The sequence below is a fragment of the Palaemon carinicauda genome, chromosome 7 (genome assembly GCF_036898095.1).
Source record: "Palaemon carinicauda isolate YSFRI2023 chromosome 7, ASM3689809v2, whole genome shotgun sequence".
Taxonomy (NCBI): Eukaryota; Metazoa; Arthropoda; class Malacostraca; order Decapoda; family Palaemonidae; genus Palaemon; species Palaemon carinicauda.
In genome coordinates this window covers 4,477,975-4,500,814 of record NC_090731.1, presented here as the reverse complement: position 1 = coordinate 4,500,814, position 22,840 = coordinate 4,477,975, and the positions used below count along the sequence as shown (strand labels likewise).

General features: G+C 33.2%; 2 protein-coding genes across 2 annotated transcripts in view; one reads left to right on the top strand and one right to left on the bottom strand.

Annotated features, from left to right (window-relative positions):
• LOC137643767 (zinc finger protein 23-like) overlaps window positions 1-10,521 on the bottom strand; it is a 42,318-nt gene extending 31,797 nt beyond the window's left edge. Inside the window, exon 1 of the mRNA XM_068376456.1 lies at window positions 10,422-10,521. Coding sequence (XP_068232557.1) covers window positions 10,422-10,521 — 100 coding nt within the window. The remainder of the gene's footprint in view (window positions 1-10,421) is intronic.
• The window catches only part of LOC137643766 (uncharacterized), a 472,299-nt gene extending 449,697 nt beyond the window's left edge, over window positions 1-22,602 (top strand). Inside the window, exon 3 of the mRNA XM_068376454.1 lies at window positions 21,465-22,602. Within this exon, the coding sequence (XP_068232555.1) occupies window positions 21,721-22,602 (882 nt within the window). The 5' untranslated portion in view covers window positions 21,465-21,720. The remainder of the gene's footprint in view (window positions 1-21,464) is intronic.
• Window positions 22,603-22,840: the final 238 nt, after the last annotated feature.

Here is a 22,840-nt window from a genome sequence, read left to right as displayed (position 1 = left end):
TATTTTAATGACTGAGTAACGTGAAATAGAATATGTGTACTGATAAAGAAGTTATTTTTTTAGAAATGGCTTTTCGAGAGAATGTTGCTTTACCTTTGACTCACTGGACAGTGATAAGGAATTATATATATATATATATATATATATATATATATATATATATATATATATATATATATATATATATAAATATATATATACCTGTATATATATATATATATATATATATATATATATATATATATATATATATATATATATATATATATATATATATATATATATATATTATATCTTCTTTGTCTACATCTTTTCCCACTTCTATTGTGGGGTCGATGTTTCTGGTCAGCTTTCTCCATCTACCCCTGTCCCATACCTCATCTACTGTATACGATTATTGTAAAACTCTCTCTCTCTCTCTCTCTCTCTCTCTCTCTCTCTCTCTCTCTCTCTCTCTCTCTCTCTCTCTCTCTCTTCAGGTTATTTTCTCAAGTTTCAGCCTGATAAATTATTATAGTTTTAGCTTGACAGCTGTCGTTTTCCTCTTTCTCCCAAGATGGATATCCTATCTTTTTGTCATTTCTGTTTGTAACACTCCCCTGTCATCTTGTGCTTTGTCAAATCGTTCCAATGCATACACACACACACACATATATATATATATTTATATATATATATATATATATATATATATATATATATATATATATATATATATATATATATATATATATATATATATATATACAAAAGAATTAAGAAACGTTAAAATTTTTTACAAATTCATTCAAAACTATAAAAACCAGTTAAAATTTAAATGAAAATTAAAAGGAAAAAAATTAATAAATAAATATATATACATCAGACAAAGTAGTGGAACCAACCTCGCAGAAGCGTAGTGAGAAACTGTATGTCAACAAGAGTTAGAAAACAAACCAAAGAAAACTATGACAAATACAACTGAATAGAATATATATATGTATAACCGTAATCAGCAAACCTCTACTAGTTAAGGACACCCTTAATATGTTGGTTTGTTGTGAACGGCCATAGTAAAATTTCCCACCATCACCATTCCGGGCTGATGAAAACTGGCTAAACTCCAGACATGAATCCATAAAAGAAAATTGTCTGAGGCATTTGTCCTGCAGTAGACTAGAACCGGCTACATTTTTTATTGCTGTTGTGTGTGTTTGTCAGTGTGTATATATATATACATATACATATACACACACACACACACACACACACATATATATATATATATATATATATATATATATATATATATAATATCTTATTAAATGTTTTTGACAGTATGATTGAACCTTACACTTTCTACGCCTCTTACCTAAATTTGTAAGACATCAATATTTGGACCAAGCGATTATCACAGATTTTTTTTTTGTGTTTTATTCCAATTTTTATATATAAATAGATTTTACTTATAATCTGTACGTTGAAGACCCCTCGGATATTTTTTTTATTAATTCTTTTAAATCCATGAAGAAACGAAGGATTAAAAGAGAGCTATACAGTAGCACTCCTCCTGGGAATTCCTCAAAGCAGAAGCCCCCCCCCCCCTCTCTCTCTCTCTCTCTCTCTCTCTCATTCAGTGTGCGATCTCTTATGGGTTTGTGCTCTGAAGCCTTAGTTGCCAAGCTATGTTTTTCAAAGGGTTGTTTCAGTTATATTTATATATGCTGCACATACACATTTGCATAAATATACATACATACATACATACATACATACATACATACATACGTACATACATACATGCATACAGTACATGCATGCGTTTACGTTTCTCATATAAGACTCTAGTCTTCATTCAATTAATTCAGTTGTTTGTATGTATTGTAGAGTAATGTTAAGCTGATTTGAACATTAGAAATTTAATGTTTGAAGTCTTTAATTGCTATTAGTTTGCTTTTAATAGAAAGTCAACATCTATACCATAAGGTTATGCTCTTGCTAGTATGATGATCGGTAGCAATTATGGCAATTTATATCGCCTTAGATTCTATTACACACACACACACACACACACACACACACATATATATATATATATATATATATATATATATATATATGTGTGTGTGTGTGTGTGTGTGTGTGTGTGTGTTTGTGTATATATATATATGTGTAGATTTGTATTTTATGCTATTCACGTAGATTATCTTTTAATTCGGTTCGTTATCTTATATAAACTGGCATCTTATCATACTACTAGTGAAATGATTGTTTTCTTATATTTTTATTCTCTAACAGCACCGAAATGTAATAATAATAATAATAATAATAATAATAATAATAATAATAATAATAATAATAATAATAATAATAATAATAATAATGATGAATATGATGATATTTCAGGAAAATTTATAATAATAATAATAATGATAATAATAATAATAATAATCATAATAATAATAATCATAATAATAATAATAATAATAATAATAATAATAGTAATAATAATGATGATATTTCAGGAAAATTTATAATAATAATAATAATAATAATAATAATAATAATAATAATAATAATGATATTGATATTATTTCAGGAAAATTGATACTAACAAAAGCTAACCACTTTGTGATTTTTCAGTCGGCCAATGAAGTAGCAGGTGAACGTCCTTATGATATCTCAAATTAAGAAGATTAATGTTATCTAGGTGCATCAGTGATTAGAAATTCAAACCTCCAAGAGGAGGGGTATGGTTAGCATTAATAATTAATAATTCACTTTCGTTGATTCAGCCGCAGTGAAATAATATTAGCCTTTTAGCCAGGGCAAAATCGTATAATATATGAATTATCTCAGTTTTTTAACCGAATATAACGAACTGTGAAAAAATATTTTGACAGTTTATTAATAATTTACTTCCGTTGATTCAGCCGCAGTGAAAGAATATTAGCCTTTTAGCCAGGACAAAATCGTATAACATATGAATTATCTCAGTTTTTAACCGAATATAACGAACTGTGAAAAAGTTTGTTTAGAGTTTTTATTAATTATATTAGTACTAAATTTAACGTTTGTAAATCATTTTCATTGCTCTTAGCTCAAGGCAACGAGACCCCTGCTTGTCAAACGCCCAACAACAACAACAATAGCAACAATAGCAACAGCAACAACGAAGTTTGTTTAGAGTTTTTATTAATTATATTAGTACTAAATTTAACGTTTGCAAATCATTTTCATTGCTCTTAGCTCAAGGCAACGAGACCCCTGCTTGTCAAACGCCCAACAACAACAACAATAGCAACAATAGCAACAGCAACAACGAAGTTTGTTTAGAGTTTTTATTAATTATATTAGTACTAAATTTAACGTTTGCAAATCATTTTCATTGTTCTTAGCTCAAGGAAACGAGACCCCTTCTTGTCAAACGGACAACAACAACAACAACAACAACAACAATAGCAACAACGATATGTACTTTGAAATTGAATATACTGTGCAGTAGGTACACCGGATCGCTAATGACTCAAGGGGGCGAACGTTATGGCATGTAGGGAATTAATCATTTTAGATTCGGTCAAAGGATTTTCCTCCATAAAAATGTTATCGCTCCGTGAATGAGGTAAAGGAAGACCAGTATCGATTGAGAGAGAGAGAGAGAGAGAGAGAGAGAGAGAGAGAGAGAGAGAGAGAGAGAGAGTCCTTTATAACAACAACATCAGTTGAGAGAGAGAGATTCTTTTATAACAACAACATCAGTTGAGAGAGAGAGAGAGAGAGAGAGAGAGAGAGAGAGAGAGAGAGAGAGATCTAACGGATTTGGGGATTAATATAACTGAAGAGGATTTCTCCTCTTTTTTTTTGGCTAAGAGGAAATACGAAACCCCTTTTGATATGCGCCCTATGGATGCCCCTTTTTTTCCTTTGGCCAGATCCAATATGATTGAAAGTGAACGCGGTGCAGCGTCTATCCGAACTTATTTGTTAGGATGTTTTCGTGCGTTTGTGTGACTTCAGACCAGGGTTGCCAGGTTTCCCAAAAGATAAAAGGCCAACGTTTGATCAACTGCACCTTTAAAAGGCCAACCTAATAGTAGAAAAAGGCTGAAGATATAGCATTTAAGGCTAACCAATTTTTAAAAAACGCCAAATTTAGGTATCTAGCACGAAAATAGGCCTAATTTGGAGTTTTCTGTCTCGAAACAGGCCAACCTGGCAACCCTGCTTCAGACAGGCTCTTTTTGGAGTGCTGGTATGTTTCCGATAGGAGAGTACCCGTGTATTTTATTCCAGACCTGTGAGCATTTGTAATTTTTTCTTTATTAATTGATCTCTTTGAACTTCAAAAAGTTCAAACTCGCAGCAAATGTTTTTTTTTTTATGTTGAACAGGCTGATATAAGTCCTTTTATAGTTTATATGTGAAATATCTGTTTTAATGTTGTTACTGTTTTTTTTTATATTTATTTTTTTCAATTATTCCTTACTGCTTATGTCGTATATTTATTTCCCTATTTCCTTTCCTCACTGGACTATTTTTCCCTTTTGGAGTGCCTGGTATGTTTCCGATAGGAGTACCCGGGTGTTGTATTCCAGACCTGTGGGCATTTGTAATTTTTTCTTTATTAATTAATCTCTTTGAACTTCAAAAAGTTCAAACTCGCAGCAAATGTTTTTTTTTTTTATGTTGAACAGGCTGACATAAGTCCTTTTATAGTTTATATATGAAATATCTGTTTTAATGTTGTTACTTTTTTTTGTTTTTTGTTTTTTGTTTTAAATGTTCATTACTTCTTATGTCGTATATTTATTTCCCTATTTCCTTTCCTCATTGGACTATTTTTCCCTTTTGGAGCCCTTTTGCTTATAGCATCTTGCTTTTCCAACTAAGGCTGTAGCTTAGCTTGTAATAATAATAATAATGATAATAATAAAAATAATAATAATAATAATAATAATAATAATATGTTTATGCTTTTATTACAGTTTAGTAACCAGTTTGAGAATTGATATTAATGGTGCTTCTACAAGAAAGTTATTGATTTCTAAGTATTTTTAGTAGAGTTTTTTTTTTTTCTTATTAAGAATTCATTAAAATTATTTATTACTGATAAGAAACATTTAGATCTGAAGTTATTTATTGGCTATAAGTTTTCAGTATCGTTGAGAAATCTTTTGTTAAATATTCACAGTAATATAAATTTTATTGAATTAAGCTGAAGACTAACTGTTTTTGACGTTGTTAATAGTTTATATAGGACATATCTGTTTTTGACGTTGTTTATAGTTTATATAGGACATATCTGTTTTTGACGTTGTTAATAGTTTATATAGGACATATCTGTTTTTGACGTTGTTAATAGTTTATATAGGACATATCTGTTTTTAGCGTTGTTAATAGTTTATATAGGACATATCTGTTTTTGACGTTGTTAATAGTTTATATAGGACATATCTGTTTTTGACGTTGTTAATAGTTTATATAGGACATATCTGTTTTTGGCGTTGTTTATAGTTTATATAGGACATATCTGTTTTTGACGTTGTTAATAGTTTATATAGGACATATCTGTTTTTGACGTTGTTAATAGTTTATATAGGACATATCTGTTTTTGACGTTGTTAATAGTTTATATATGACATATCTGTTTTGGCGTTGTTAATAGTTTATATAGGACATATCTGTTTTTGACGTTGTTAATAGTTTATATATGACATATCTGTTTTGGCGTTGTTACTGTTTTTAGTATGATTTATTGTTAATTTATTCTCATCATTTATTTATTTCCTTATTTCCTTTCCTCACTGGGCTATTTTTCCACTGGGCTATTTTTCCCTATTGGAGCCCTTGGGCTTGTAGCATCTTGCTTTTCCTACTAGGGTTGTGGCTTGTCTGGTAATAATAATAATAATTAGCTTCTATGGAAAGGGATCAACTGGTAATAATTAATGCAATCTTAGCTGTTGATTAATTTATTGTATATATGCTATTATTTATACAAATGCTCTCCCTTGAGGAAATGGTATCACGTCCATAATGTTATATCCAATGTAAATGTTATTAAGGAGTAATGCGTATGGGCTGTACGTAGTAGAGTAATTGTTCATAAGGTTGTTACTATTATTATTATTATTATTCATATTATTATTATTATTATTATTACTACTACTACTTTTTAACCTAAAACTCTAATTGCAAAAGCAGGATGCTATTAGCCTAGGGACCCCAACAGGGAAAATAGCCCAGTGAGGAAAGGAAAGAAGGGAAAATAGAATATTTTAAGAACAACAACATTGAAATAAATATTTCCTATATAAACTATAAAAACTTTAACAAAACATGAAGGAAAATTAGATAGAATAGTGTGCCCGAATGTACTCTCAAGCAAGAGAACTCTAACCCAAGACAGTGGAAGACCATGGTACAGAGGCTATGGCACTACCCAAGACAATGGTGTGATTTTGGACTGTCCTCCTAGGAGAGCTGCTTACCATAGCTAAAGAGTCTCTTCTATGCACAGACGAGATTAATATCAATAACTAATCTATATTAGATATATGGAAAATAAAAACCCCTTTGATCTGCATTGGATAAAGAACTGTATCTCAGTCTTATTCATGAGGTCCTCTGGAAGGATATTGAGATGAGACTTTCCGTAGCTTTTGGTTTGATTGTAGAAAAAAAAAATTGTTTTCCCTCTAATTGGCTTCCCCGTCTCAGTAGAGAATATTCATAGATGTTCTCCCTTCACTTTTATTTCTAGTAAGACTTAATCAAAGGTTTTCGATGTTGTTGATTTTTCGTTACGCTCTCTCTCTCTCTCTCTCTCTCTCTCTCTCTCTCTCTCTCTCTGTTTTGTGTATATTTATAAATCTATATATATGTGTGTATATATATATATATATATATATATATAACTGTTTCCCTTAACGGGGGCTAGATCCAGAGGAAACTACAAAACAGAGGTCACTACCTCTTGCATAAACATTCTTTTAGGCCTTGTCAGGGCTTTTTTTTTATGGTGCACTCATTTTACATCGATATATATATATATATATATATATATATTATATATATATATATATGTGTATATATATTATATATATAATTATACATATATGTATATATATTATATATATAAATATATATATATATATATATATATATTTATATATATAAATATATATATATATATATATATTTATATATATATATATATATATATATATATACACACACACACAGCGTATTAGCTGATCATTTTGTACTCTCTCCCACTTCTTGCTGGAGTGTTTAGATGTTCTTATTAACATATTCCCCGTATATTGGTTTCTATATATACAAATTCATATAAATTCATTTATGATAACTCCAACAGACCTTCATCTTCACTTGAAGACTTGGGGAAAATAGTAGATTGTGTTTGCAGTCAGTTAACCCTTCGTTGTTAGTTCGTATTTTCCACTTGAAATGTACCTTTTGGGTACGGCAAGTGAAATTCGGGTAAGATTGTGAAATATCTTGTTTACAGTTTTTTTTTTTATACAATAATCATTGCTGGGAAGTTCTCTTGCTTGAAGGTACACTCGGGCACACTATTCTATGATATTTCTCTTCCTCTTGTTTTGTTAAAGTTTTTATAGTTTATATAGGAAATATTAATTTTAATGTTACTGTTCTTAAAATATTTTATTTTTCCGTGTTTCCTTTCCTCACTGGGCTATTTTCCCTATTGGGGCCTCTGGGCTTATAGCATTCTGCTTTTCCAACTGGGGTTGTAGCTTAGCAAGTAATAATGATAATAATAATAATAATAATGATATATTGTTTGTGCTTATTTCTATTTTTCTAAATATAGTACTCATGTACTTCGCTCTTAATTCCTGAACCTAGTTGAGATATATTAAATATAGTATCTACATAATGTTTAGACAGATCGAATGTGTACTCCAATTACTCGATACATAATGTTAAATCTATATTTTCCTTTTATATAATTTTGAAAAAAAAAAATGTCGAACATTTCAGTTTTTTAAACATTAAACGGACTCCAACTTTGTTGTATTAATAACTGCCCAGTCTTATAATCTACTGATGTTTACACCAGAGTGGGGGAAGCCTTGGTTTAATTACGTGCAAAAGGTGAGGTAGATATTTGTAGTATGTTTAATTGATTGAGCGTGAGCGAATACGAAACTAGACTGAACCTTATCGGGTAACTTTCGACCTCCCCCTTAAACTCCAGCGAGTTGTTTTTGCGTCTGAAAGAGTCCAGTTTCTGACGGAAATGTCTGCCTAACTAGTGCTCTTAGTGGTTCAATTAGTGAAGAATGTTTGTTAATCAGTGGGTTGATTATTGCCAGAAATGTATGGAATGTTCAACAAGGATTGGTAATGTTAATTTAGTGTAAATAGGGCTTGAAATTTTTGCTCATTCTCCCTAATACTTTCTGGCATTCTAGTATAAATAGGGCTTGCACTTTATACTCACTCACCCTAATACTTTCTGGCATTCTAGTATCAATAGGGCTTGCACTTTATACTCACTCTCCCTAATACTTTCTGGCATTCTAGTATCAATAGGGCTTGCACTTTATACTCACTCACCCTAATACTTTCTGACATTCTAGTATAAATAGGGCTTGCACTTTATACTCACTCTCCCTAATACTTTTTGGCATTCTAGTATAAATAGGGCTTGCATTTTATACTCACTCTCCCTAATACTTTCTGACATTCTCGTATAAATAGGGCTTGCATTTTATACTCACTCACCCTAATACTTTCTGGTGGTGATTGTATTTTAACTATCATGAACTGCAGATAAGTATTTGAGTTGAGGAACACACAGGATAATGAGGTTTTTAAGTCGAGCTTGCTTCATCATTCATTAGTTGGTAGAAAAGTTCATTATTATTATTATTATTATTATTATTATTATTATTATTATTATTATTATTATTATTATTATTACTTGCCCAGGGACTCCAACTGGGAAAATATATTTCTTTCCTGTCACGCTCATGGTCATTTCCAAACGTATGACTACTCAGTCTCTCCATCCATCGGGTAGGAGGAGAGGGAGTAATCATACCATGTTGAAAGGTGTACCCGGAGAGATACACTCTGAAACCAGAAAATCCCACAAATTTCCGAAACATTGCTGTTGTAGATAGGAAAGGTGAAGGGCATGGAAAGGGTTGAATCTATATTTGTGCGTCTGGGGACATATCTAAATACTCAGCTCTCACTACTTTTATAGATTGTAGACATATGGTGTGGCACCCCTAGCAGTACCAGCCGAACTCAGTTGAGACCTTGTCAGGCTGGGAGGAACGTAGAGAGGAGAGGTCCCCTTTTCTGTTTCATTTGTTTGATGTCGGCTAATCCCCCAAATTGGGGGAAATGCCTTTGTATGTGTTATTATTATTATTATCATTATTATTATTATTATTATTATTATTTTTATTATTATTATTATTAGCTAAGTTACAACCCTAGTTGGAAAAGCATAATGGCCATAAGCTTAAGGGCTCGAACAGGGAAAATAGCCCAGTGAGGAAACGAAACAAGGAAAAATTTAATATTTAAGAACAGCGACAACTTTAAAAAATATTTCCTATATAAACTATAAAAAGAAAACAAGGAAATGAATAAACTGCAAATACTATTAAAAGCCTTAGTTAAAGTAAATGAAAGACTATAGGGATGTGGACTTTGATTTATAGATTAATATTTCCTGAGTACGGAAAATGCTGATAATAGGTAATGATCAGTGAACTTTTCCATTAATTAATATAAGTTTCTTAATCAAGTTCGGTACCAACTTTTACCTCTTGATAATCCATTACGTATCGAATGACGTCCTGTTGTTGTTGTTGTTTTTTTTAGTTGCCATGGATTACATTTGAAATATTGAGTAATATCACATATTGATATTGCAATCCATGCGAATTGAAAGTATAATTAAGAAGAATTGAATGAAGATATGCTAGTTGCTGTTTTCTACTCTGGGCAAGATGATGTTAAACATCAAAGCTAAAATTTGGTTCCTGACAAACGTGTGTATGTATATATATATATATATATATATATATATATATATATATATATATATATATATATATATATATATATATATATATATATATGTGTGTGTGTGTGTGTGTTTGTGTGTGTGTGAATGTTTGAAATATACTGTGTATGTATGAATATATATATATATATATATATATATATATATATATATATATATATATATATATATATATATATATATGTATGTATGTATATGTATATATACACAGTATATTTTAAACTCATACATATATATATATATATATATATATATATATATATATATATATATATATATATATATATATACATACATACATATGTACATACACACATACACACATACACATACACTCTCTACTTACCGTATGGTTCAGCGTGGTAACTTGTTACAGCGTGGTTGCGTGGAACTACGTACAGACTGTACAGTAGATTCTTTCTACACCCAGTGCCAAAGCAAAGCATATCGATTTTCGATGTAGTGCAACAACACCAGATCAAGTTCAGCATGCTGCATGTTTCCTCTCAAAAACTTGAGCGGGGCAGCTCCCTAGACTCTCGTAACTTCGGTCCGCCGAGTCTGGGGTCCGGAAAGGAAAAAAAAAAAATCCACAGAATCAGTCCAAAGCCATTAATTTACTTCAACTTGCACTCGTTGCCCAGGGAGGACCAGGCAATGACCTCTAAATCCCTCCCCCCCTCTTTTCCATCCAATCTAGGACCAGGGAGGACCAGGCAATGACCTCAGAATCCCCCTCCCTCTTTTCCATCCAATCTAGGAACAGGGAGGACCAGGCAATGACCTCTAAATCCCCCCCCCCCTCTTTTCCATCCAATCTAGGACCAGGGAGGACCAGGCAATGACCTCAGAATCCCCCTCCCTCTTTTCCATCCAATCTAGGAACAGGGAGGACCAGGCAATGACCTCTGAATTCCCCCCCCCCTTCCTCTTTCCATACAATCTAGGACCAAGGAGGACCAGGCAATGACCTCTGATTACTCAGCAGGTAAACCAATAGACTCTCCCCAAACCCACCCATCCTTAGCTCCCAAAAATGGCGTGGATGCAGACATCACAAGGAAATATTGAGCTTGAGCGGATCTTGAACCCCAGTCCGGCAGAACTCGAGACGGGTACATTTCCAATTTCACCCCCCCCCCCCATATTTGCAGCAAATATCAGTTGTCCATTTCCAATTGAAGCTTTACAATGTCAGATGGAAAAACAGAGTTGTTTTCAAAAGTATTACTTTTAAACCTGCTACGCCAAATCAGTTTTTTAAAGGTCGCTCATGAATGGCAGAGGCAAGGGACAGTGACATTGCCCTATCAAGCAGGACAATGCCCTAGAGACTGACCATATTTTATATGATCAGCGCCCAAGCCCCCTCTCCACCTAAGCTAGGACCAGGGAGGGCCAGGCAAATGGCTGCTGATGGCTCCCCCAAACACCCCAACCTTAGCTCACAAGGATGGTAAGGTTGCAGACACTAATGGCACTAACGATACTGAGCGCGACTCGAACCCCCGTCTGGCAAACACCGGGCAGAGACGTTACCAATCAGGCCATAAGAACAACGACCTAGTTAACCCCTTGAGCGGAGAAGGATTGCTTGCTAATCTCGATGTTTGTCAGGTGTATGAGGACACTGAAGAATTAAGAATAGGCCAAGTTATCAGTGTGTAGGCAAAGACAAAATGAGCCGTAACCAGAGAGAGAGAGAGAGAGAGAGAGGGATCTAATGTAGTACTATCTAGCCAGTCAAAGGACCCAATAATTACTCTAGCGGTAGTATCTCAACTGGTTGTTGGAATTTACTTAATCTCTGTGAGATTGATTGACTACAGGAAGACATATGGGTGGACTGAATGATTTGATTATTTTATTTGTTCATTTCGCTCACAATGTCAATTTTTGTAAAGCGTTCTATTTATAGTGAAAATTCAATTCTTCTGTATAGTAAAATATGCCTTTTAGAAAAAATAATCCGGGATTTTGATGTAAATTGGACTTGTGAGACAGACTATGAGATATATATAGTTGTATTTTTAGTAATGAATTTACTGTTATATTTTCCTCTTGTTTAGCATTACGCTCGTATCCATGTTATCCTGCTTCCGTGAGGTATTTCAATTATATATTCCATAAAGTATATCTTTATATATTCTGAGAGGATTTAATAAAATTGGCCACAGTGAAACCATCAGCTTAACCTCTTAAGGAAAAATTGACTTTTGGTTCCACTGAGAATAATGCGAGTTGAAAGAAAATTGTAATTCTCACGTATTGTATTGCAGACGAGTATTGAAATAAAATGCGTTCAGTCCCCCCCCCCCCTTGCCTGACATTTGCCCTGGCAGTAGAAGACGAGGGAGAATTACGTTGTTATCGCTGAGGCATCCGGGACCCTGGGTGAAGCGATAGTTGGAAAATTGTTTTTGTCCATAACAGTTGTGTTCTCTTGACAGCTTTATATCGAACGAGGTCTTAGGGCTTGGCCCAGCAGATCTCTAAGCCATAACTTGCGCTTTCCCTCGTCTTCTCTTATACTTTGGAACTTGTGCTATTATATATATATATATATATATATATATATATATATATATATATATATATATATATATATATATATATATATATATATATCACAAGCACACGTGATTTCAATCAATGTAAATATCACCCACGAATGGCATTAAATACCGAATTCTATCTTGGGAATATATATCCACTTGGAATTAATTTTATGGTAACAGCTTCTAGCCGGGTGGAGATTCGAACCCCCACCTGTTCGGCTGGAAACCATGCCTGTGGCGACTCTACCGACTGAGCTATCAAGTGGATATATATTCCCAAGATAGAATTCGGTATTAAATGCCATTCGTGGGTGATATATATATATATATATATATATATATATATATATATATTATCCTCCTCTTGTTTTGTTAAAGTTTTTGTAGTTTATATAGGAAATGTTTATTTTAATGTTGTTAAGTTTCTTGCAATATTTAATTTTTCCTCGTTTCCTTTCCTCACTGGGCTAATTTTCCTGTTAGGGCCATTGGGCCTATAGCATCCTGCTTTTCCACCTAGGGTTATAGCTTAGCAAGAAATAGTAATAATAATAATAAAAATAATAATAATAATAATAATAATAATAATAATAATAATAATAATAATAATAATAATAATAGTAGTAGTATACCATCATCATCATCATCATATTGAAGAAGGGTGACTGTTTTGCTATCCAGAAATGAATATTTGACAATATGTAAATGGAGTTAACTTACGAATATTATAAGACTGAAACTGCTAGTATGAGCAAGAAAAGTCAAATGTGGAAGCAAGGGTTGTAATAAAAACCAGATTTAAAATAAGCAAATATTAATAACTATAGTCCATTTCTTTTAGCGAGGCAGATTTGCACCGACTCGCAGCGGTGCCCTTTTAGCTCGGAAAAGTTTCCTGATCGCTGATTGGTTGGACAAGATAATTCTAACCAATCAGCGATCAGGAAACTTTTTCGAGCTAAAAGGGCACCGCTGCAAGTCTGTGCAAATCTGCCTCGTTAGAAGAAATGGACTATAGTTATGATTTATATCTACGTTATCAAGAAACCATTGTCCAACTTGTGAGTGAGAATGATTACGAGAATAATGTAGCTAAAATTTTCAAATAATAGCAGTTGAGAGAAAGACGTAAAGTTTTCATCAGATATTTGTCGTATTTCTTCCGGGGTATCATCATCTATGTGCACCGTTAATAAAACCCGCAATTTTAATCGGAAATTCTCAGTAAGAATATACTGTTCTCAGCTATATTTCAGTAAAATACAGGCGACTTTAATATTTACCTTACTTTGTTATTATATTTACGGGGGTGGTGATCGTAATATCACTCCTTAACGTCAATATATCCGTTTTTAAAACAGTAAATGCCTGGAAACATTTATTCCAGGATTTTTACCCGTTTTAAGGCAAATTGTTTACAGCGTTTGCTTTGCAGGTTTAGCGTTTCTATAGATTAAGAATCACACATTCTGCAAATATTTAGCAAGTATCGAAGTGAATTGTATGAGGTGGTATTCGCATATGGCTTCTCTTGGTTGAAATTTGTTTAGCCAGTTTTAGTTTTATTTGGAAAATATCACTTTGGGTTAACTTTCAAATGTGTAGAATGACGTGACTTCAAAACATGTTTTCAAAACGAATAACTCGGAAGTAGAAACGTTTGGCGTGTTATTTTCGTAGGTATTCTGAACATATCGTTTGATGGCACATAACATAAGGATTTTATGATCATATTTTTAATGAATTTAACTTTATTTTGACAAGTTATTTTCTCTTCATATATGAAAGGGAAAAATACAAGTACTTGTTCTTCTGTTTTACCAAACATATAATCTTCAAGCCTTCAAGAATATTTTCCCATATATGGGATGTAAAAATACTAGCACTTTATCTTCTGTTTTACCAAATATATAATCTTCACCCTTCAAGAATATAGTTAAATATATTTCTTTTTTAAATATTCACCGTAAATTACACGAAGTTTGCCTACAGACCCTATTTACTTTTTATATTTATCCTATTTATTTTTTTAGGACAAAGTTGAGTTAATCGGGCACAAACTTTGTTCCTCAGTGGACATTGCATTAAATTTTTTTCCCCCGAAGTTGTTGGCTGTGTTAGAAGCGTATAGTTTGGAGAAAAGTTTTATGTAAAGGACTGTCTTTTTGTTTATTGTAATCCTGAGCTTTGGGTCTCAAGGACCCAGATCCCTTTTGTTGATATAAGGCTGAGAGGACTAGAGCATCTCTCGTAGGAATAATGTTTAGTTCACTTTTTATGTTTGATAAAACTAACTTATTGTTATTCAAACGCTTCTTAGGAAAAATTAGGTTTTTCTTTTATACTGTTTGATTTTTTAATGTTCAAGTAATTGATTATAATGAGTACAGAAAACAGCAGTAAGAATGGTAATAATATAGGAACGCTTACTTCTTCAGTGATATGGGACAAGCTATTTTATTCTTTCCAGTTGGGTATAGGAAGTATGAAGTCCGTATGTTGAAAAATGCTGTTATAATTTTGCTTGTAATTTAGATCATGATTTATAGTAAATGATAGTGAGTATTAAGTAAATGATAGTGAGTATTAAGTAAATAATAGTGAGTATTAGGTAAATGATAGTGAGTATTAAATAAATGATAGTGTGTATTATCCACATTATATAGGAAACGAATATTATGCCTTTTCTCGTAAATCTGCATTATGAATTACTGTATTTTCCTCAAAGCATGAAAGGTTTCATAAACATATATTTCACCGAAGTTTACATTTCTCCCAACGCATTAAAACGTAAATTCGAAAATTGAAAAATTATAGTAATTGAATGGTGCTATCTCACAGGAGATTGTTCAATTAAATTTTCATCTCGATTGGTACAATTTGAGCAGCAAAATATTAAAATTGCCTTCCATATAATTAGATGGCATTTGATATATGCTTAAGTTTTACCAGGTTGCCAGATATTTTGCTTCATAGGGTTGTAACAATGTAGATGTGAATAATTGTTTGCTAAGTACTACTTTGTAACTTAATAATATGAGAGACACTACTGGAAACATTATGCTATGAGAGACACTCCTTGTAACGTCATACTATGAGAGACACAATTTGTATTGCAATGTCATACTATGATAGGCACTACTTTTATTGTAACATCATACTATGAGAGAGACTACTTGTATTGTAACATCATACTATAAGAGAGACTACTTGTATTGTAACATCATACTATAAGAGAGACTACTTGTATTGTAACATCATACTATGAGAGACACTACTTGTATTGTAATGACATACTATAATAGGCATTACTTTTATTGTAACATCGTAATATGAGAGACACTACTTGTATTGTAACATACTATGAAAGACACTACTTGTATTATAACATCATACAATGAGAGACACTACTTGTTGTAACATCATGCTATGATAAACAATACTTAGGTATCTGATTTTGAAGAAAATTCAATGTATTGAAACTCGATGCTGTTTAAAAGGATTGATAACTTTATTAAAATTAAGTCAATTGTTTCTGAATCACAAATAATTCAGTGTTCAATTACAAATTCTGAGAGCCGGAAGATAGTTGTCTTTCATTTTATCAAGCTTATAACTGTTCTAGTAGTAGAAGATCTCACTTGGTTGAAGGAAAGATATTGATAACTTATGACCCGAAGGCAAATAGATTTTTTTTTCGATCCTTTATTTGTAATATTTATCTGATTTATTTTATTGTTATTGTTTTTAGATTTCTCCTGTAATTTTCCCTTACTTCCTGTCCTCATTGAGCTATTTTCCCTGTTGAAGCCCTTGGGCGTATAGCATCCTGCTTTTCCAACCAGGGTTGTAGTTTAGCAAGTAATAATAATGATTATAATAATGATTATTATTATTATTATCTTGAATAGAGTTCTCTTTCTTAAAGGTACACTCGGGCACGCTATTCTGTCTTGATTCTCCTCCTCTTTTTTATTTTTTTCAAGTTTTCATAGATTATATATGATAGGTCTAATTTAATGGTAATGTTCCTAAGATATTTTATTTTAGTTGTTCATTACTTCTATCATAGTTTATTATTTTCCGTGTTTCCTTTCTTTAATGGGCTATTTTTTCGATATGTACGTCCTTGGGTTTAGCGTCGTGCTTCTACAACTGTTGTTTTTGCTTAGCCTAATAATAATAATAATAATAGTAATAATAATAATAATAGTAATGATAATCATCATTATCATCATCATCATCTCCTCTTACGCCTATTGACGCAAAGGGCCTCGGTTAGATTTCGCCAGTCGTCTGTATCTTGAGCTTTTAATTCAATACTTCTACATTCATCATCTCATAATAATGGTAATAGTAGTAATAATAAGGATAATGATAATAGTAATAATAATTAGTTTCTAGAAAACTGCGATACTAGAATAAAGATTATTTTCCTCTTCTGTCAGTTGCTGAAAGGTCTTTAAAACGGCTCACTCTTCTTTTAGTGTTTTCTACTTAATTCCTCTTGTGGAAATTCACAAAAAAGTGGACTTTTACGACTGGCCACCCGCCATCAAGCAGCATAGGGGCGGAATGTCAACAGGCGTGAAGAACCAAAAGAAAAGTTTTTTAGCTTGCATTTTCCTTCGGTTTTATTTACAAAACCTTTTTTTTTTTCATTTTAATTTCCTTTTATTTACAAGAACGTTTTTTTTTCCATTTTCCTTTCCCTTTATTTACAAAATGTTTATATTTTATTTTATTTTCCTTTTATTTACAAAAACGTTATTTTCTTTCATTTATTTTTAGCAGATAATTTTTCCCCCTTTTTTTAACGTAATGTTTCTTTGAAATGAGTATTTAATCGATTTTGTTCAGTTACTAGTTATCTTGAGCATTTTATTTGTTTTTTATTTCTAATGGTTTCATCTTTACTTTTTAACCTTTTTGCATATTGACAAATCAAGGATAAAAAACGAATGGGAATATCGATATTTGGGAATTTGTATCCTCATGAGGTCTGTTCTTTTTGGAAGCTGTCCCCCATACAATAAGGATTATAGTGTCTTGTAATTTTATCAATAGAAATATTGCTCCTTTGAATTGGCGAATGCTTTATCATTGTATTTTTATCTAATATGCGGTACGTATTCAATTACATCATAAATATTTACTTCATTTTGTATAGAGCATTGTCCTTCTATTTTTTCCAAATTTAGTAATATACATTTAAACATAATCAGTTCCGGGATAATGAAAGGTAATAACATCGAATTTAAAGAGTATTAGTCATTTATCAAAGTTATTATTTTAATCAAATGCCTTTAGAATTTAGTGGTAGTAGTAAGTGAAATTCATCGCATCAGATCCGTAGAGTTTCGCTAGAATTTAGTGGTAGTAGTAAGTGAAATTTATCGCATCAGATCCGTAGAGTTTCGCTAGAATTTAATGGTAGTAGTAAGTGAAATTCATCGCATTAGATCCGTAGAGTTTCGCTAGAATTTAATGGTAGTAGTAAGTGAAATTCATCGCATTAGATCCGTAGAGTTTCGCTAGAATTTAATGGTAGTAGTAAGTAAAATTCATCGCATTAGATCCGTAGAGTTTCGCTAGAATTTAATGGTAGTAGTAAGTGAAATTTATCGCATCAGATCCGTAGAGTTTCACTAGAATTTAATGGTAGTAGTAAGTGAAATTTATCGCATCAGATCCGTAGAGTTTCGCTAGAATTTAATGGTAGTAGTAAGTGAAATTCATCGCATTAGATCCGTAGAGTTTCGCTAGAATTTAATGGTAGTAGTAAGTGAAATTCATCGCATTAGATCCGTAGAGTTTCGCTAGAATTTAATGGTAGTAGTAAGTGAAATTCATCGCATTAGATCCGTAGAGTTTCGCTAGAATTTAGTGGTAGTAGTAAGTGAAATTCATCGCATTAGATCCGTAGAGTTTCGCTAGAATTTAATGGTAGTAGTAAGTGAAATTTATCGCATCAGATCCGTAGAGTTTCGCTAGAATTTAATGGTAGTAGTAAGTGAAATTCATCGCATTAGATCCGTAGAGTTTCGCTAGAATTTAATGGTAGTAGTAAGTGAAATTTATCGCATCAGATCCGTAGAGTTTCGCTAGAATTTAATGGTAGTAGTAAGTGAAATTCATCGCATTAGATCCGTAGAGTTTCGCTAGAATTTAATGGTAGTAGTAAGTGAAATTCATCGCATTAGATCCGTAGAGTTTCGCTAGAATTTAGTGGTAGTAGTAAGTGAAATTTATCGCATCAGATCCGTAGAGTTTCGCTAGAATTTAATGGTAGTAGTAAGTGAAATTCATCGCATTAGATCCGTAGAGTTTCACTAGAATTTAATGGTAGTAGTAAGTGAAATTTATCGCATCAGATCCGTAGAGTTTCACTAGAATTTAATGGTAGTAGTAAGTGAAATTCATCGCATCAGATCCGTAGAGTTTCGCTAAGCAAAAAAAAAATCAAGAGTATTAATCATTTATTAATGTTATTTTTAAAATTAAAAACATTTAGAAATTTAGAGGCATTAGTAAGTAAAATTCTACGCATTTGATCCGTAGAGTTTTGCTAAGCTAGACAAAATTAAAAAGTGAATAATGATTTATTAGTGTATTTTTTTTTTATTTTTTAATTAAAAACATTTAAAATTTAGTCAATAGTAAGTGAAATCTATCGCATTGTATCCGTAGAGTTTATCCAAGCTAACTTCATCTAATCAAAATTGAATATTATGCCTAGTTTCTTATTCGTATTTTGAAGTTGTACCGATTTCTATAGTATTTATCTCTTTCAACACAATCCTGAAGGTTGCTCAAGATATTCTCTTCCAATTAATAAATCCTGATGGACTTACGAATATATTTTTCATTAAGAAATAAACCCTCACAATAACGTGAGGAATATATAAATACCTTTATGATTCATATCACGATTGGAACAACTATACTCAATTTATTTTAAAGAGGCATATTTGCACCGAATCGCAGCGTTGCCCTTTTAGCTCGGAAACGTTTTCTGATCGCAGATTGGTTAGAATTTTCTTGTCCAACCAATCAGCGATCAAGAAACTTTAACGAGCTAAAAGGGCACCCCTGCGTGTCGGTGCAAACATACCTCACTAAAAAAAATTGACTATAGTTTTATCCATATTCCTAACCCGTTATGCCTTGGTCGATAATGAGTCGGGGAGTTGAGCATACCTTGCCCGGGTAACGCCTTAATCACGGTATGATGTTGGGGTCCGTTTTGTGGCGTGACGTGATAGGTAGTATTTTATTATTACTATTATTATTATTATTATTATTATTATTTTAGTTTTTATTATTATTATTATTATTATTATTATTATTATTATTATTAATATTTTAGTTTTTATTATTATTATTGTTGTTGTTGTTGTTGTTGTTATTAATTTGATTTTGATGTGAAGTACAAATTTATTATTATCAGTAAGCAAGAAAATAACAATAACCTAATTGAATTCATCATAAGGAAATTCAAGCTTATGATTGGTAGGATATTACCAAAATTATTTATCAAACTGATTCTAGATTTTTTTTTTCCTATTCTAATAATATTTTGGAGATGAAATTTTATGAAAGTTTCACTTTTTATCATTCATTCAATTAGTTTCGTTTTATGCATATAATGACAAACTGATGTGCATATGAATGAGAAAAACACGGTGGACTAAACGTCCTCTGTGACCCAGATAAACGAAAAACATTCTGTTGGCCCAAACTTTCTGTATTAACATTCATGTAGTTACCACACTCGCTTATGCTGAATGCATCACTGCATGGAGCCTTTTGAGTAATGACCTGTGGTCAGTTATTATTTCATTTTGTCGAAAATAATCATCTTTAATTTGCCATTATTCGACACTATTTGATTGTGTCTTATTTCCCCATTTTTTCACTCGTTTCTTGTATTAGTGGTGGCCTATTGGAACTGTCTCTGCCTGGTGATCGCCAAACTGGGGTTCGAGTATCGTCCAGACTCGTTAGTTCCTTTGGTCGCAGCAGTCTCACCATCTCTGTTAGCTAAAGAGGGGGGTTCCGTTTCGACACTATTTGTTTGTGTCTTATTTCCCCATTTTTTCACTCGTTTCTTGTATTAGTGGTGGCCTATGGGAACTGTCTCTGCCTGGTGATCGCCAGACTGGGGTTCGAGTATCGTCCAGACTCGTTAGTTCCTTTGGTCGCAGCAGTCTCACCATCTTTGTGAGCTAAGGATGGGGGTTCCGTTTGTTAATGAACGGTTTTGAATTGTGTGATACTTAATATGTATATTGTATGAAATAAGATGTTGATTTGTTGGACTATAATGAATTTTAGTGAACTGAAAATGGTGCAGTCTATACTTGAATTGATTATAATTTTCCGTAGCTTGTTTTGTATCGATTTCAAGATTGCTAATTCATTGTGGTGGTGTTATATTGCTGATGAATATGGGTATTATTATTATTATTATTATTATTATTATTATTATTATTATTATTATTATTATTTTATTGGTATTATTATTATTATTATTATTATTATTATTATTATTATTATTGGTATTATTATTATTTATTCTTACTACTACTACTACTACTACTACTACTACTACTACTACTACTACTACTACTACTTCTACTTCTACTACTACTACTACTACCACCTAAGCAATAAATCTAGTTGGAAAAGCAAGTGGATTGACAGAGAATACTGCTTTTAAATTTTGTTTGTACATCTTTGGCATTGATAATTCAATTTGTAATTTGTATGTTCACCTTTGGCATTGTTATTATAACTTGTATTGATGTTCATTTTTCTTTCCATTTCAGAGTGGAGATACGGAGGAGGGAAGGCCTTGGTCACGTCGGCAGGGTGCTGTTAAGGCTGAAGGACCTTCTGAGAAGACAATTATTTCGTCAAGAAATCTTTTCACGTTGTGTCCCATTCGTCTCTTTGACCAAAGAACCAAAGCTTGATCTCCCTCGATTCCCCTCGTGGTGGTAGTAATGAAGGGCCTGAGAGAGCGCGACTTCAACGTTCTGTACTAGTTCTGGGCGGGGACATTTGCTCCCAGAAACTCAAGTCATGGCCGAGGGAGATGGAACCTCCAATTTAGGAGGGGGAGGAGGTGGAGGTGGAGGGAGTTACCCACGTCCCTATTCCCATGTCATTCAGTCTTCGGCCTATCCTCATGACGTCGGGATGAGCTCTCACAGACTCTCCGACTCGAGGTTCTTCTTTTCCGAGAGGCGTCTGTCGCAGCTCTTCAACGTCGACGCCTGGACGGAAGAGGGAGAGGTGCCTGGAAATGACTTCGGCGAAGAGGATGACCCCAACCGTGACCCGCCTCCCGAGCCTGCCCCACGTGCCTCATACTGTCAGCCTTCTCCCGGAACCCCTGGCGATGCCATACCTCAACCCGCGGACCCTCACTTCCCGGGCAGTAGAAGGGAACCTTCTATATACTCAACCCTGAGTTCGGGTGTTCATCTAGACCCGAGATTCTCCGCGGAAGTAGCTCTAGACATGGCCCGCTTATCGACTCTGAGTGGAGGTTCGGCGCGTTTTAGCTCGGGCAGGATGGACGAGGATGAAGACGAAGACACTTACGTCGGTGGAAACAACGGGGACGTCACGCCCACACCTGGATCTCCTGGGTCTTGCCGTGGGTCGAGGAGTCTCTCCTCTCGTTATTCTCAACTCTCAACACTGACCGACTCTTTGGCTTCATCCTGCCACCGGTCATCTCTACCTTCGGTATTGTCCGAACTCGCCGGGGAAGTGGATGGAGTAGCTGATCTGCTGACGGATGACGATGAAGCCCTCGGACCTGGCCCGTTGGTCTGGGCTGGGGATGAAGTCGTCAACTGGCAAGAGCGATGCCTTGAGCTGGAACTCTCGCTGCAGAGGTTCCGTGATCAGGCTGGCAAGATTAGGGAACTTCTTCGAGAAAAGGTAAGACCATAGAAATGTGGCTCCTGTTAGATTTTATTTGGATTAATTTTCTTTACCTTTTCTCTTCTTCTTTCTTCCTTTCGCGTTGTAAGTAATATTTGCTAATAATTATACATTATTTTATAATTAAAGCTGGTTTCATATTGTTTAGGAATTAATCATAATATTTCCCTGTCACTTGAAAGACTTCATATTTACAAAAAAGGCTCATACCAAATTCCCTTGGTTAGTTTTCCCTTTCCTTTATCAT